Source organism: Podarcis filfolensis (assembly GCF_964270895.1).
Source record: "Podarcis filfolensis genome assembly, chromosome: 1".
NCBI classification, from domain to species: domain Eukaryota; kingdom Metazoa; phylum Chordata; class Lepidosauria; order Squamata; family Lacertidae; genus Podarcis; species Podarcis filfolensis.
In genome coordinates, this window is record NC_139604.1 from 72,769,179 (window position 1) to 72,785,338 (window position 16,160).

Here is a 16,160-nt window from a genome sequence, read left to right on the forward strand (position 1 = left end):
ACCCGGAAGCTGTCTGCGGATAAACGCCGGCTCCCTTGGCCAGTAAAGTGTGATGAGAGCCCCAACCCCAGAGTCGTCCGCGACTGGACTTAACGGTCAGGGGTCCCTTTACCTTTAAGGTGCTACTGGACAATTTACTGTTTATACTGGTCCTTTCCCTCCTTCAGTGGGTCTTTAAGCATTGCTCCAAAGGAGATACTGTTCTCTTTCTGCAGGCCTTTCCACAAGGAAGCTGTGTAGGTGTTGTGCTATATGGCCTCCTCTTCCTTCCCTTGTGTGTTGCGATGAGTTGTGTGTAGTATAAAGGGTGTAATTGGTGGGTGCTGGCAGTGCTTCCAAGGTTTCTGGGACTGTGGCTCTTGTTATTCCATTCTGCGCTTTTCTGGAGCAGTGTGTTTTCCCTTAGTGTTCTGGGCTAGACGAGTGTAAGACATGGCAGACATTTTGCCATTGTAGTGCGTATATCTCTCCCCCTGGCATATTAATAGTTAGGATTGCTCTGTAAATATGAGACCTGCATCAGAAAAGTAGGCATGTTTAATGTCACTATGATTACTTGTTACCGCAAGCTGCAATGCAACATTTAAAGACAACAGAGCATTGAGAATGTTGTATTTGCTGCTTGTAAGGACAATATTTCACAGTTTACATTAAAAACATATTTGTGAGAAAAGTAATTATCCAAAGATTATTAGAAGTTTGGATATTAAGATTATCTGTTTAATTTTTAATTGGCTTTTTTCAAGATAATTGGGTTTATTCCCACGTGTTTGTGAAAAAGGGGCAATGGGCTAATTGGTTTTGATGACATATATTCTTCAGAAATTATGAAGTAATTCTGACATTCTTAACATTTGTCTGGTTATATAGTTTCTTTTAAAAATATAAACATATTTTGCCAGATATAAATAGCAGGTCATTTACAGTTCCTTGAATGTCCTTCATTATCTCTTACCCTTACTATTTGACACTGAACTGAACACATCTATACTGTGTATTGTCAGTTATTATCTTTTGAAACATTTCTGAAGTCAGGTGAAACTTCCATTTTGAACCATGTAAACTTTGAATAATGACATCAGAGTAGAATATTTTGTATTATAGTTTGGTGTACTGTATTATTTTCTTTGGATTCCAATAGTATCTAGCTTGTTTTATTTCACAGCCATTCAAACTCTTGAAGTGATATTGCTGCACTGAAGTGAATGCAACCAGTGTGCAAGATTTTGGAGTGTGTGGCAGTACTGTTGTGTCAGCTCAGGCAGTCTTGGATGAGACAGGATATTTAGATCCATTCCATTCTGGCTTACAACCTGGGTTCAGGGAAGAAACTGCCTTGGTTGCTCTTATGGAAACTTATGCTGCCAAATAGATGTGACAAATGTGACCCTATTGTTTCTATTGGAACCTGGCAGATTTCTGTGTTAATATTGTTACTTTTACCCCACATGTCCTTGAAAGAGCTCAAGGTAGTTATAAGGTTCACCTCCCACCCCCATTTTATTCTGACAACAACCCTGTTAGGTAGGTTAGGCTGAGAGATTGTGGCTAACCCAAGGTCACCCAGCGAGCTCCATGGCTGAGTCAGGATTTGAACCTTGGTCTCCCAGGTCCTAGCTCAGCACCTTACTGCACTACTACACAATACTGGTTATACCATTGACTATGGTATCCTTCTGGACCATGTCTGCAAGATGGGTCTTGGAAGCATGGTGCTACACAGTCCTTCCTAATGGACAGACTCAGAAGATGGTGCTGGGAAGCTTTTGTTCCACCCCTTGGTCACTGACATTTAAGTTCCTGTCTTGTCCCTTGTACTTTCCAACAACTACATGAAACCACTGGGAGTTGGGGGTCACAGTTTCCCCAAAGAGCCAAGTACAGTGGTACCTTGGGATGCGAACGGGATCCGTTCCGGAGCTCCGTTCGCATCCTGAATAGAACGTAAGACGCGATGGCGCGTCTGCGGGTCACATTTTGCCACTTCTGTGCATGCGCGTGACGTCATTTTGAGCATCTACGCATGCGTGAGCGTTGAAACCCGGAAGTAACGCGCTCTGTTACTTCCGGGTTGCCGCGGAGCGCAACCCGAAAGCGCTCAACCTGAAGCGCATTCAACCCGAGGTATGACTGTAGATAGTTAGGCTGTGCTCTGGGAATGCCTAAGCTAGTAGAAGGCAGTTCTGGTTGCCAGAACTGCCTTTTACTAGCTTAGGCATTCTGAACCTTATTGTGCGTCTAAGATCCTAGACTTTACATTGCTATCACATGATAGATTTTATACATGTTGCTGTACGTTGCAGTGTCATAATAACCAATGGCATAATTGGCTCTCTGAAGAAGAGTTGGCAAGTTCATAGGTCATATCTTTCCCTGAGGTTGTCCCTGGTCTCAGACTTTGGAACTCCCTTTCTAGAAAAGCTGGGCTGGCTCTCTCCCTTTTGTTCTTCTGGCAGCAGGTGAAGACCGCTTTATTCACACAGGCCTTTGGGAACTGACTTTTTAAGGAAAGCGCTTTTAATATTACTGTGATGTTTTTATAGTTTTTATTAGCTTTATTTTAATAATTTGTTTTTATATTATTTAAGACAGTTTAATTATTTTAATTATTGTCTTTTATAGGTTTTTTTTCTTTTTATATTTCATATGCCTTGTTTTAATTTGTGTAAGCCACCTTGAATCCTGGTCCAGGAAAAAGGTGGGATGTAAATAATTATAATAATAGTAATAATGACAGCAACATTATTTTAATGCCTCCAAACTAATAATATGCATCTGTTGTAGCATCCGGTAATGGACAATTATAGAGAAGGTTATTGGATTGTTGGCGTTGCCTACTTAAGCTACTCTTCTTATGTTACTATTATAATAGTAAAGTTACAGTGTGACCCAGATATCAAAAGTACTTGTATTTAATCCAGCTTCATTTTAGAAACATATACTGAACATAGAGAATGTTATACTTGAAATTTTGATTGAATATTTTATTTTCACTCTGCAGGAAATGGAAAATGGTGAAACAGAAACTTGTGACTCAACTGATGCCCTGTGTTCTGTAACTTCAGAAAGAAATTGTAGTGTTTCAACTTCACCCTTGACTTTATGTCAAAGGAGTGTAGATACTACAGTATTGAAAAAGTGAGTATGGTCAACCCAGCCTTATCACTTTTTCTTGCATGCCAACATAATGGCCAACCCCCCCCCCCATAAGTAACTATACAACCTTTAGAAGACATCTGAAGGAAGCCCTGTACAGGAAAGTTTTTAATGTTTTATGTTTTATTATGCTTCTGTATATGCTGGAAGCCACCTAGAGTGGCTGGGGCAATCCAGTCAGATGGGTGGGGTATAAATAATAAAATGATGATGTTGATGTCATAATACTTAGCAAGAGGTCAAATTCATCTCCTGTTTCCCACCTTCAGCTGTTCCTTCTTTCTTTCTTCAATGCTGTCATGACCCTGGGATCAAATTTCCTTTCTTCAGGGAATGAGTTAGTTAGAAGGGAAATTTTAAGTAGGGCAAGCCCAAGAAGCCCATTTGCAAGATGAGCCTGTGGTCCTAGTGCCCCTTCAGAGTCTCAGTGCTCCAGAGTTTCCCTGAAGCCTGCCATGTGTGACAAAAGAAACTACTCTTGAGGTGGTGGTGAAAACAAATATTTTTGAAGCATGGTATTGTGGGAACAAAGTGGGCCTTGATTGAGTGGGCTTTTGTGATCTTAGGCTAGGCGTACTGCTCCATATAGTCTGGGATTTGGTTTCTAACAGTGGCTAGCCAAATACCGTTAGAAAACTTACAGGAAGGCATGAGGGCAATATCCATTTTGTTCCTCTTTTCTGAACATGGGTGCCCCATATACTTGTGAGTTGCCAATAGAAGTGACTGTGTGCAGAGAACGTTTAAGGGGAGCTTGCATGTGTGAAACTGAGGTTAGTCATGGTGTGAGTGGATTGTCAGGGTGACCTTGTAATCAAAACCAAACCAATAGTATGTGTTCCCTGATGAATAATATAGGAGTACAAAGGAATCAAGGTGGCCTGTGAATGTATTGCAAATATGTTTCGTACATAAAATATGTAACTAAAATGATAGCTTTATGAAATGAATACTGTAAGCAATAAATACATCTTCATATACAACACTCGTTGGCAAACTGAATATATGTAAATATATTAATCATTTAGGATGTGCATGAACCAGGTATCTTCTGTAGCCAATTGAAAGGCACATTTTGACTAAAAAGCCTTTTTCAGTGGCAAATGAATCCGAGGAGGAGGAAGAGTGTGAGGGAGGCCGGCAGAGACAACTTCAGGGCCTGCTTCAGTCAGACTGTCTCCCCCTCTCCCCATTTTACATGTTACATCATTTGTCTTAGCACTTGAAACCTGTAAATCCCCTTGGGTTCCTTGGCAGAAAGGTGGTACATAAATGGAATAAATGAATGAAATAATATTGCACTGCTGTTCTTGACTCGGTGGACTCCATCACATAAACCCCAGTAGAACCAAAGTCTCTACCATTCTGTCAGAGGAGTTCTTCTTCTTGTTAAAATTTGTACACCACCCTATACCCATAGGTCTCAGGGCGGTTCATAACACAAAGCCACAATATAAATACCACAAAATGCATAATAAAAATAGATAGGATAAATACAAAGACAACCCAATAACCTCGCTTTCCACAACACAGTTAAAAGTGCATTAGATGTCTATCAGCCAAAGGCTTGATTAAAAAGGAAATTTTTCACCTGGTGCCCAAAGGTGTATATTGAAGGTACCAGCCAAACCAGCCTGGGGAGAGCATTCCACAAATGGGGAGCTACTGCAGAAAAGGCCCACTCTCGTGTTGCCACCCTCCAGACCTCTCGTGGAGGAGACACATGAAGAAGAGCCTCAGATGATCTCAGGGTCCGGAGAGGTTCATATGCAGAGAGGCAGTCCTTGAGGTAATGCAGTCCCAAGCCATTTAAAGTTTTATACAGTCATACCTCGGGATGAATATGCTTCAGGTTAAGCATTTTTGGGTTGCGCTCCGTGGCAACCCGGAAGTAACTGAGCACGTTACTTCTGGGTTTCGCCGCTCGTGCATGCACAGACGCTCAAAATGACGTCATGCGCATGTGTGGAAGCAGCAAAACGCGACCTGCAGATGTGCAGTCGCAGGTTACGTTTGCTTCAGGATGTGAACGGGGCTCTGGAACGGATGCCGTTCGCATCCAGAGGTACCACTGTAGGTTGAAACCAGCACCAGTTAAAGGGATGATGAAGCAGGCCAACTGAACAGGTGCCTTTCACTAAAGGTGGAGCTTACAACTGAGACAGTACTGCTCCTTTATAAGAATGATTGTTACTGAAGCAACATCAGAGTTTTGCTTTCTTACAGCAGGGTTGCCATATTTTGAAGAGCAAAAAAGAGGACACATTTGCCAACTTCCACTTTTAACTATAGATCTCTATGATGACGTTCATCACGAAAAAGAGGACATGTCCTGGAAAAAGAATACACATGACAACCCTAAAATATTGCTTAACACTTGGAGGAACTTGTGAAAACCCATGTTGCATTCTGTATAGAAAGTCTGATACTATAGTGTGGGGGGAAATAGATGTTGCATGTTGTGAATTTGTTTTCATCTTTATCATTCAGCCTTGGCCAGGCCTTACCTTGGATGAGATTGATCTTATCATCAATCTCCTCTTTAGATTTTTGAAATATACTAAGCCTCAACTCTTCCTCTCTCTCTCTCTTTTTACTGTTGAAAGTCATGATCCACTTCCTTCTCCCTGTGCTCTAGCTGCCACTTGTAGCACTCACCTGTGTCTTTCTCATTTCTGAAATTTAAAATCTAAATGCAGTTCAGAAGCCTTGCTGTTTCCTTAAGTATTCTGCTGTGTCACCTTTGTCACAAATGAAGGGGAAAATGCATTATTTCTATCACTGTTGACTATAATAAGGTAACCTAAAAATGCTGCATCTGTTGGCTTACACTTAATTTAACAAAATAAATTGTTCTGGGTCTTCCTGAAAAAAAGTAAAGTAAACCTTAATTCTGAACTGAACTCACAAGGCAAACTATACTGTTATGTATTGAAGTTTTCACCCTGGCCACCAGGAGTATTGTGTATGTAGTTTTCACTCAGGTCCACGTCAGTTATTTTAGGCGGGAAACCCTGGGTTGTTGTTGCTACAATGTTGACAGCCGGCTGCCTATAAAAGCAGGCTGGCTGAGCTGTTTGCTGTTCAGTTCTGTTCCAGCTTACAAATAAAGAGCTGCTTTGGAAGAATCGCTGTGTCGCCTGATATGTTCGCCCACAACTTAACATATACCATTAAGTACATTCCCATGTATGGAAAAGGATTATGAAGCCATCCTCTTAATAAATAATCTTAGTGAATAAAGGCAACAAACTACAATAGGAACAGAGAAAAATGCTATATAGATATATTTCAAAACGTTACATGCAAACAGATCATCTAAATATCTGGGTAGCTTTTTCCATGTGTAATATTTAGGGTATTACTGGTTAAAAGAAATAATTCCCAGCCAGCTCATCTGTTGTAATTGAAAACACTTGAAGGAGAGTAGGTTGGGGGTGTCTGCTTTAAAGTTTAAAACCAGCACTTTGAATTGTGCTCAGATATGTATTTCTATTCAGTGGGGCTGGTTAAAAACTAGTGTGATATGTTCTGTCCAGCTAAACTCAATTTCCAAATAGTCTTCCAAAACAGGCTCACACAGAATGTAATGCGGTAGTCTAGTCAGTTACTAGCATTAGTATTCTGTACTTTAACTGATTGTAGTTACCCAGTTTAACCAACTGTAGTTATCAGAGCAGTCAGAGCTGCAGTTAGATTCCTGTTTATTTCTAACCTCTTAGCTGAAGATTAAAAAAGTTCTTTGATACATTCTTTCTCTTTGTAGTAATTCCTTAATATGTCAGATATTCTTTTTTCCTTCCTCAATTGCCCACCTATTTTGGTCACATTTTCCGGCATGGGTGCATGACTGGATTTCCCACGTTGTCCTAGTTTTGGGATTACTTAAACCCAATATCTGCCCCCCCCGCTCTATTTTTCTTTCAGAAAATACATCTCCCCTAACACAAAGGCATCTGGAAAGACAGAAGAAAAGCAAAGAGAGCCTCTGTTTGGCCCTATGAGTCCCCTGCAATCATCAGTAATACCAAGAAGGTCAGAGCTTCAAGATGGTTCCACACATCAAATAAAATCAGTTCAGAGAAGTGATAGAATATCAGAACTAGTCAGCTACAAATCAAATAGTACAAACAATTTTTCTCTTATATCACCATCCAAGAGAAACAGACCTGTCAGTGCTCCTCCAGGTCAGCTAAGGTAATCAAAGCTGTTCCATGTTCCTTTTAACTATGACTGTTGCTGTTCTGTCTCCTTTCAATTGACTCAGTGATGATTCAGTTGACAACCTCAAACTTACAGTAAAAGACTGCAATCTTTATTTAGATTTTTGATATAATGGTATCACAGTGCAATCCGTAGCTTGTTTACCTAGAGGTAAGTCCCTCTGAGTTCACCGGTATCTAGTCTAGTAGGTGTGCTTAGGGTTGCCATCTTGGTTATTCACAGAACTGCTTTAAATGTGATAAATATACCTTAAATGAGAAGCTCTTCTATGCAAGTCACACGTAGATTATTATACATAATAGGTCTATATTTTATACCCATAAAAGGCCGGTTGTGCCAGTCTGGTGAACATGCATGCTCAGAAATAGATCCATATCTGATCAGCAGGAATCAAGTTTATGTACAGTTTGCATACCTTTTCCTTCACTGAAATGCATCATGTATAGGAATATTTATTTTTTATAACAGAGAATGGGATTGGACAGGGAACTGAGAGAGACAGACTTATAAACAACATAACATATACATCAGAATTTCTGGAATATGACTACAATGTGGAAGTGAGTTGTGCTGTTGGTGTACATTATATGAAATGACAAAGAGGAATTTCTACAAATTCAGTGTGTACCTCAAGTACATTTTATTCTTTGCATGATACTTGCACTACCTCTTATTCCATGCCAGTAGTGTGACAACTCATCACTGAAAAACAGATGGCAGAATTGTTTTGCTACAGGGACAGACTCTGCTGCTGTTTTATTCTGCTTTTAAATATATATATACAATGTTGATAGGTGATAGTGAGGAGCATTTATTGCTCCAACACACACTTTAAAGAAAAACAACCACCCTACACAAAATTCAAGGACAGAGTCTTGATATATTTGGGAGGAAAACAGTACTAGGTGAGCACACAAACAGTGGCTTCACACAGTACGAAGTGCATAGACACCAAGCAAAATTGGAGGAAGAGTATTTCCTTGGCATAGCAGAACAACCTCACTTTCTAGACTCTACACTACAAGCAATAAAAGTGCACATTTATTGCACAATAAGCTGGAATGGCACAGGTGATTAAAAAAACTGCTCAACACTAATACTTAAATTGTTGTTATATTGTTTAAATGAATCAGGCTTTGTCTAATTCTATTCGATTTGTTAAAGGTTAAAATGGGAATAAGGCTACAATTCTATACATACTTTTTTCAGAGTATGCCCCATTGAACACAGACTTACTTCTTAGTAAACATAGTCAAATAAGTATAATAGGTTTTTTTTATAAAGCAAAGCATCACTTTTCAGTGCTTGCATCACGAAGACATAAACCAGTGGAATCTTTATGTATAATTTTATAAGAGCAACTTTACACCTGAGTTTTTAATTTTTACAGGTGAATTGAATTTGAAGCATTGGTTTACAGTTCTCAATATAGTTAGGAAAAGGGCTTATTATTATGATTTTGTTTTAAAATGCAATGATCTGAATAATCATTGAGAGAGACTATATTAATTAAATGGTAATTTTTGTATAGGTACTTTCTATCTAGTTCAACTGAATGGGAATTGTTTTTCTACAGATCTTCCTTAAAATCCCATTTGGCCCAAAAGGTCTCTGAAGTGCCCATTTTTGAACGACAACCACAGATACTCAGAGTAACAGCTTATAAGAATGGTACAAGAAGCGTGTTTGCTAAAGTTACAGTGCCACTTTCCATTAAACTGGTAAGCATCAATATAATTTCTGTGTAGCCATTTTCCCCCGGATATTGATCTTTATGTAAAGGAAGCACTTTTTATTTTCACACTTGTTAAGCGTATACATAGTTATTGCATTTTTACCTTCAATTATATAACGTAAAACAGAGGCCGTAAAATGTAAAGAATTTGGAGTTTCTGCAGAATCAATACAATTAAATGGTAGCCGAATAATAACACTGATAGGTAATGCTTAGCAATTGGATGTACATATACTGTGTTGAGGGAAATTAGTTAGGATTTGGTTTTTAAGTATTGATTCTTGATTAAATTTTAGTAGTTAACATGAGTATATTTTTTTCTTATTTTTTTCTTACCTTTTGCGCCTGATTTAGCTGCTGGAGAAGTGCACTGGAAAGCTGAAGCTGAATATGGCTGCGCGACGAGTCTTCTTGGCAGACGGCACTGAAGCACTCGATGCTATAGACATACCCCATGATGCTGACGTTTATATTTCAACTGGAGAGCCCTTTTCAGATCCATTCAAAAAAATTAAAGGTAAAAAATGCCAGAGTCAATGGCTTAAGGGGTGCAATTAAAAATGATTTTCATCCTGTCTTTTTGCATGGTTTAACAAAACTAATGTTTACTCATTTACAGCTCAGTAAGAGGATAATGTGCTTAATGAAAGAAAAATCTACTGACAGCCACGTTTATTGCCCTTCATTAGCATTGGTGCTTAATTTAATATAGATCTGAATAGACATTAGGGAGCCTGCAGGAGGTTAAATGGTGAAAATATAATAAATTAAATAAGAGATTATTGAATTTACTGTTTAGTTTCACTGACATCTAACAGACACAATTCATTAGGCTTATTACACTAGCAAAAATAATAGTTCAGAGTTTGAGTATTTTCTTAATTTAGTCATTTGACCTTTATTAAGACAAAGCATTAAAATAATTATCAGACTGCTGATGCCACAATGTAAAATATGCACGTTGAAGTTACACAGAAATGTATATGTACACCTGTTCTAATATTTCATTTTGAAATTTGAAGCTTTTAGCATAATCTCTTAATTTATTTTCTCATGTCTCTAATTCTTGTAATATGTTTTCAGGTTTACTTATGAGCGTAGTGTAGAATTTTATATTGCTGCTATTTTCAATTTTTTTGCAAATGGATTTTTATTTGGGCAATATTTTACTGCACTAAATGACTAGTGCGTTTAAATACAAATTTATGTATGAAATTGAAATATGACATATAATATAGCTGGACTTTATGATCAGAATATAATTGAATAAATATTGTATTAAATATTAGCCAAATAATGTTGTATGTTAAGCTGGAATGGTTAAGAATCAATCTGTAATGCCACACCATTCAGTAATACGCAACAATTTAAAAATACCAAAGTTGGAAGTAGTGTGTTTTAGAGGAGAAAAGTAAAGTGCTTTCAGTTGATATACTGTTATTGTTTAAAATCTTTTAGAATTGTAGATGTAGTACCATTCAAGAGTTTATATAAAAATTGGAATTGTCTTTTAATGTTGATGAAAAGCAACACAAACATTCATCTTTGTGTTTTGTAAAATACATTAGTTGCACTGAAAACTGTTTACAAATGGTTTTGCATTCAGTTGACTTAGACAAAAGAAATAGCTGGTTTTGTATTTTAGAAACAGATTACTGTAAGAATAGCAAATTATGCTTAATCACTGGAATTCCTATAAATATCTATAAAAGAAGCATCCCATATAAATACTCTAGAATGATGGGAATACTTAAGTTTCCCCCACTAGTTGAGCCATATAATATATATTCTTGCAATGTTTTGGAATAAATTATATTTCTTCATAACTCATGAATTATGCATGTAGTGTAGTATTACAGATGATATGACAGCCTTCTTGAATACAGTCCAAATGATCCATTGAGTATGTTTTAGTCTATTAACTCAATAAGGAGAATACATTTAGCAAAAAAAAAATATTTTGTCTTTTTTTGGTTCATGTAGGAGGAATGAATTGCCCTGCTGTTCTGACATATAAACAACAATAATCAATATTCACATTGTCTCAACATCTTAGGAGTTACTGAGATAACTCTAATGTTATAGTAATATTCATAGCCAGTGTGATATTTTATGTAAGGTGTGGTTACTTTTCCAGGCATTTTGAATGAATGCTTGTATTTTCCAATTCATCAAGCATTTCTTTCTTTACCTCGACTTCATTCTCATCCAACAAAAACTTCTCTGCTTTGTCTGCATCTTTTGGCTGTGTTTCATCATGACATGCACTGCTGTTCCTTTAGCACCAAAATGTTGGCACACATTACTGAAAATTTCACACCAACTCTTGCTGGATCAGCAAGCTTAACCTACCAAAATCTGGTGTACTGCAATAGTATTTGACTGATAATCAATCTTTTTGCTGCTCGACAGTTGTTTCTGGGACTCAGACTAGAGCAGGTGGCAGATGTGCCTTGTCTTTTGAGAAAAGAAAGAGTAGGTGAGGTTGGGCACAGTGTAGCATATTGTGTGTCCATTAAAAGGGCTCTGCTAGGGTAAGTATTACAGGAAAAAGTCAGTGATATGCATAGAAGACCCACCAAGAACATCCAATAGGTCTTTTTACAGTCTGGTTTATAAATTAAATGGGATCACAGATTTATCCCAAATGATTTGAATGCATTCTGTAAATGGATTCAACACAGTCAGTATTTTGTCATCTGAATTCTGTATGTAAAAACATTTTAACAAGACTGTTACTGCAATATACAATCCAGGAGCATTTACAATAAATATAATTTGTAAAAATCAATAAATTGGTAAGGCATGTCACAAGGAGGGCATCCTTTTCTGATACAAAACATAAATAAAACTGACAGTGTGGGGAGAGTAATTTGTGATTAGATGACCACCACCATCATATATACTAAAACGAATTCAAGTCTTCCCGTGTTTGTGAAGCTGGAGCTAAAACCACACCAACCACACACAAGAGAGAGGCATCAGCAGACTTGGCTTAACCCCAAGGTTTGGAGATTTACAAAAGAAAAAAAAATTAGCTTAGAAAGAAAAAGCTAAGCAATGAGAAAAATTACCCAGACAGCGTATGGAAACTTAATGGAAAGTTGAGAAACTTAGGGGCAGGGGGAGACTTGATAATTGAATGTGAAGGGAATTAAATGCAGTAGCTAGAAAAGGAAGAGAAAGAGAAATATATAGATATGTAAAGAATGGAAAGAACCGTCACACTGTCTGGTTAACTGGGAAGCTATTTTTAAATGCCAGAGATAGAGCTGAGAGCTGCCCATCAAATTCAGTGGAGAAATCAAAATCTTCAGTGTAAGTGGGATTGAGCAATAGTGTGTCTGCCCTACCCCACCTCCCCTCAAAAAAACTGAATGAAGAGACAAAAAAAATGGAAATGTCATCAAAACAACCCAATGGGGACTCAGCCACACTGACTCACTTGGGGGTGGGGAAATGACAAGGAGGGAAGGGAAAGAATGAAATGGTGTGCCTGGAAACCTGAAAAGAAAGAAAGACCATGCATTGTACCAACTTTTGGTGCAGGGCCTCACTTTTAAAGTTACTATTTAAGACCTAGTTGCCGTAGTGGTGGTGTTGGCGGCAGCATCTGTCTGTCTCAGGAGACAAGGGAGGAGTGCACCTTTGGGAGTGAAGTCAAACCATTGGAGAGTTACAGTGCCTGCTATGGCTTTAGAGAGATATGTTGCGTTGCAGCTGGAGAAGATGAGCTGCTGTCGATGCGCCATAGTGTTTCTTCTCTCTGCACTCCTCCCAGCAGTCATTCCTTCTCTGTGCTGTGATCCACAACCTGACTGCTTGTCTCCAGGCATTGCCATCTTGCAAGGGATGTCCCTAGCCTTCCTGTCTTGTTTGCAGGTGTCTTTGTAACACAGAGTTGGTCTGCCAATGTTCCTGGTGCCTGAAGGCAGCTCCCTGTAGAGCACGTCCTTGAGGATCCTGCCATCTTCCATTCTATGGACACGACCAAATCAGTGTAGATGTCACTGAGACAGGAGTACGAACATGCTGGGAATGTGGACTTGGGAGAGCACGTCTTTGTTTGAGACTCTCTCTTGCATTGCGATGCCCAAAATCTTCCTGCTGCAGTGCATGTGACTAAGTACAGTAGCACCTTGGCTTACGTTACACTCAGGTAATGTAAACTTCAGCGTGCGAAAGCAGCAACCCTGGAAGTGTCTCGCTGCATGTGCATGCGCACAAGCTCTCTACGCATGCACAGAAACGGTCCCTCCGGTTGCGGAAACCTCAGGATCTTACCGGAGCTCCAGAACGCATCCCATCCGCAACCGGAGGTACCACTGTATATTCATCTAGAAGCCCGTGGATCAAATTTGACCTCTATTAAAAGCTCACTAGGTGTCTTTAGGCAAGCCATTATTTTGGCTGACAGAGTTTATTTAAGCTACACATTTTATTTGGCTAGAATTTATTTAAGGATTGTTGTGGTCTGGGTTGAAAGAGCTACTTCAGGCATTCACAAGGACTTGGGCACACTCAAGAGAATGGTGGGTCTCCTGTTCATGAAAAGCTGAAACTGACTTTGGGCCGATGGAACTTCTTGTCTGGTTTTTTGGATCCTCACCAGTATATTTGAGGAACCTTCAAACTCTAAAATAATAAATGTAAAGTAAATGGGTTAAAGATTACAGAGACTAGATAAGACCATTGAAGCACACAAGGAAGCTGTTTTTAAAGTTTAATTCTTCCAATTGTACTAGGAATTATGGCATTTTGCCTGTTTTGTTAAAGATTGTCTTGCAGATACTGAGATATAACTAGGCTAGCTCAAACTGCACTATGTTCTAGATTAATTTGAATTGGCATTTTCTGTCCCATTTCGACATAGTACATTGGGGATAACATTTCAAAATTTAGTATGGTCTTCCACATGTAAAAAGAGTTTAATTTTTTTTAATTGCTGTGAAATGCCAGCCAGGAAAGAATGTTCATTTAGAGAATTTTTTCAGAAACCCTGGAATAAGCATTGGAATTTCCCTAGCGACCTTGACAACGAACTCTTGAGTGGGCAAGCACAAAAACATGCATGTATTTTAGTTGGGAAAGTCAAAGAGGCTTCTTATACAAGTAAATGCATGTGACTAATGAAGCAATCATGCATGTACCATGAGAATGTTTACAATGCAGAAAGTTGAGTGCAAGTCTAAACACTGTTAACCATCAACTTGAAATTGGAAAATTGATAATGGTGCACCTTTTTATGGTATCTGGTTTAGAGGTATTGAAATATCAAAATACCTTTGAGTGTTTTCCACACCAATTTTACTTACTGTTAGCTATGAGCTTTTTACACCTTGAAGTTTACATAAAGAAGACAGTTCCTAAAAGCTGCCCAAAATGTAGTGTTTAGATGCTTCTTGTACCAGATTTTCTTAGTTGCCAGCCTTCTAAAATTAATTTCAGATACTTTTGGTTTAAAATCAAGTGACTTTTGCCCAAGGCTTCATCCTGTCTGCTTTTTATTCAGAAACCTTTGAATGTGTTTTATGTGTAATAAAGAACTGCAGTGCTTGTAAAATAATTTTCCATCCAGTCCACTTCACTGAATTTGTTTTTAGAGCTTATCTGTCTTGGCATAAATCTCTTCTCCCAAAAGTTGATAGAGTGTAGAAATCATGTTGTCTGCATCTTAAACACTGTTAGGTAATTTGGGAGTCAACCTCAAAAATGTATGCTGCCTCATTTTCAATTTAGGTAAAGGTAAAGGGACCCCTGACCATTAGGTCCAGTTGTGGCCGACTCTGGGGTTGCGGCGCTCATCTCGCTTTATTGGCCGAGGGAGCTGACGTACAGCTTCCGGGTCATGTGGCCGGCATGACTAAGCCGCTTCTGGCGAACCAGAGCAGCGCACGGAAATGCCGTTTACCTTCCCACCGGAGCGGTACCTATTTATTTACTTGCACTTTGACGTGCTTTTGAACTGCTAGGTGGGCAGGAGCAGGGACCGAGCAACGGGAGCTCACCCCGTCACGGGGATTCGAACCACCGACCTTCTAATCAGCAAGCCCTGGGCTCTGTCGTTTAATCCACAGCACCACCCACTTCCCATGCCATTTTCAATTTAGGCACTCGCCATTGGCTTACGCAGAAAAAGCTTTCCTGCCCCCACTCCCTTCTTCTCTTGCTCACAGCGATACCACCCTCTACCATTTCATGGGCTACAGTCTAGCTGCTAGACTCTAGATATGGCTGAGGAAAGGTTAGCCCAGGCAGAGGGCCGCCTCTTATTGCTGTTTCCTCTCTTCCTCTAAGCAACAGACAGTCTTTCATCCTGGAATGAAGGGAATAGGCAGTTAGTCTCTAGCCTCCTATAACATTGAGGCCTATCTGACTGGGCAACTGACCCACTCCCAGTTTCAATGATCAAGACAACTTAAAAGCCTGCCAACAAATGAAGCATACAAATTAATAAACTGAATAAAGTGGAAAAAATTAACTATTAATCCAAAACCTAAGGTTCTAACATAATCAGAGGTAATTTTTGATTTAAAGCATTTCATCCATGACTTCGTTTTATGCATTTGAAGCTCAGGGAGATACAGTATTTCTTAAGGGTTTTTAAAGAGGTTGAATTGAATGGTTGTGGTAGCCTTCAGTGGTATTAGACACATTGAAATTAATGAGCCTATGTTATGGCCATTAATTTCATTGAAGATTCATTTCTAAGATTTTACATTGTGAATTGCCCTGAGATTTACGGATGAAAGGCATCATACAAATTTAATAAATAATAGTAGTAGTAAGCCAAATTTAACTCTATACAACCCTTTGAGTCCAACAATAATCAAGAAGAAAACAGTGCGTAGGGACTATAATGGGTGTTTCCATTGCAATTTATATTGTCTACATAAACTATTTTGCTGATTATTTGTTAGTTGCATCTATAATCCCTTTTGTATTTACCCATTCAGGGTATCCTTGCATGGGAGAAAGAGCATTTTCAAATGATGGCTGCTGTTCTTTTTAGAAACTGACTACTGAGCTCGCAGTTGGCCCACTG

General features: G+C 38.8%; 1 protein-coding gene across 9 annotated transcripts in view; it reads left to right on the forward strand.

Annotated features, from left to right (window-relative positions):
• The window catches only part of DCDC1 (doublecortin domain containing 1), a 246,272-nt gene that overhangs the window by 10,516 nt on the left and 219,596 nt on the right, over window positions 1-16,160 (forward strand). For 8 of the 9 annotated variants that reach the window (XR_014544058.1, XM_083597408.1, XM_083597406.1 and 5 more), the window contains exons 2-5: window positions 3,002-3,138; window positions 7,084-7,353; window positions 8,957-9,101; window positions 9,470-9,632. Coding sequence is in view for 8 of the 9 variants with exons in the window: in XM_083597408.1 (XP_083453534.1) it covers window positions 3,002-3,138; window positions 7,084-7,353; window positions 8,957-9,101; window positions 9,470-9,632 (715 nt within the window). In the remaining variant the exon portion in view is untranslated. The remainder of the gene's footprint in view (window positions 1-3,001; window positions 3,139-7,083; window positions 7,354-8,956; window positions 9,102-9,469; window positions 9,633-16,160) is intronic. The other variant, XM_083597411.1, reaches the window with a different exon arrangement.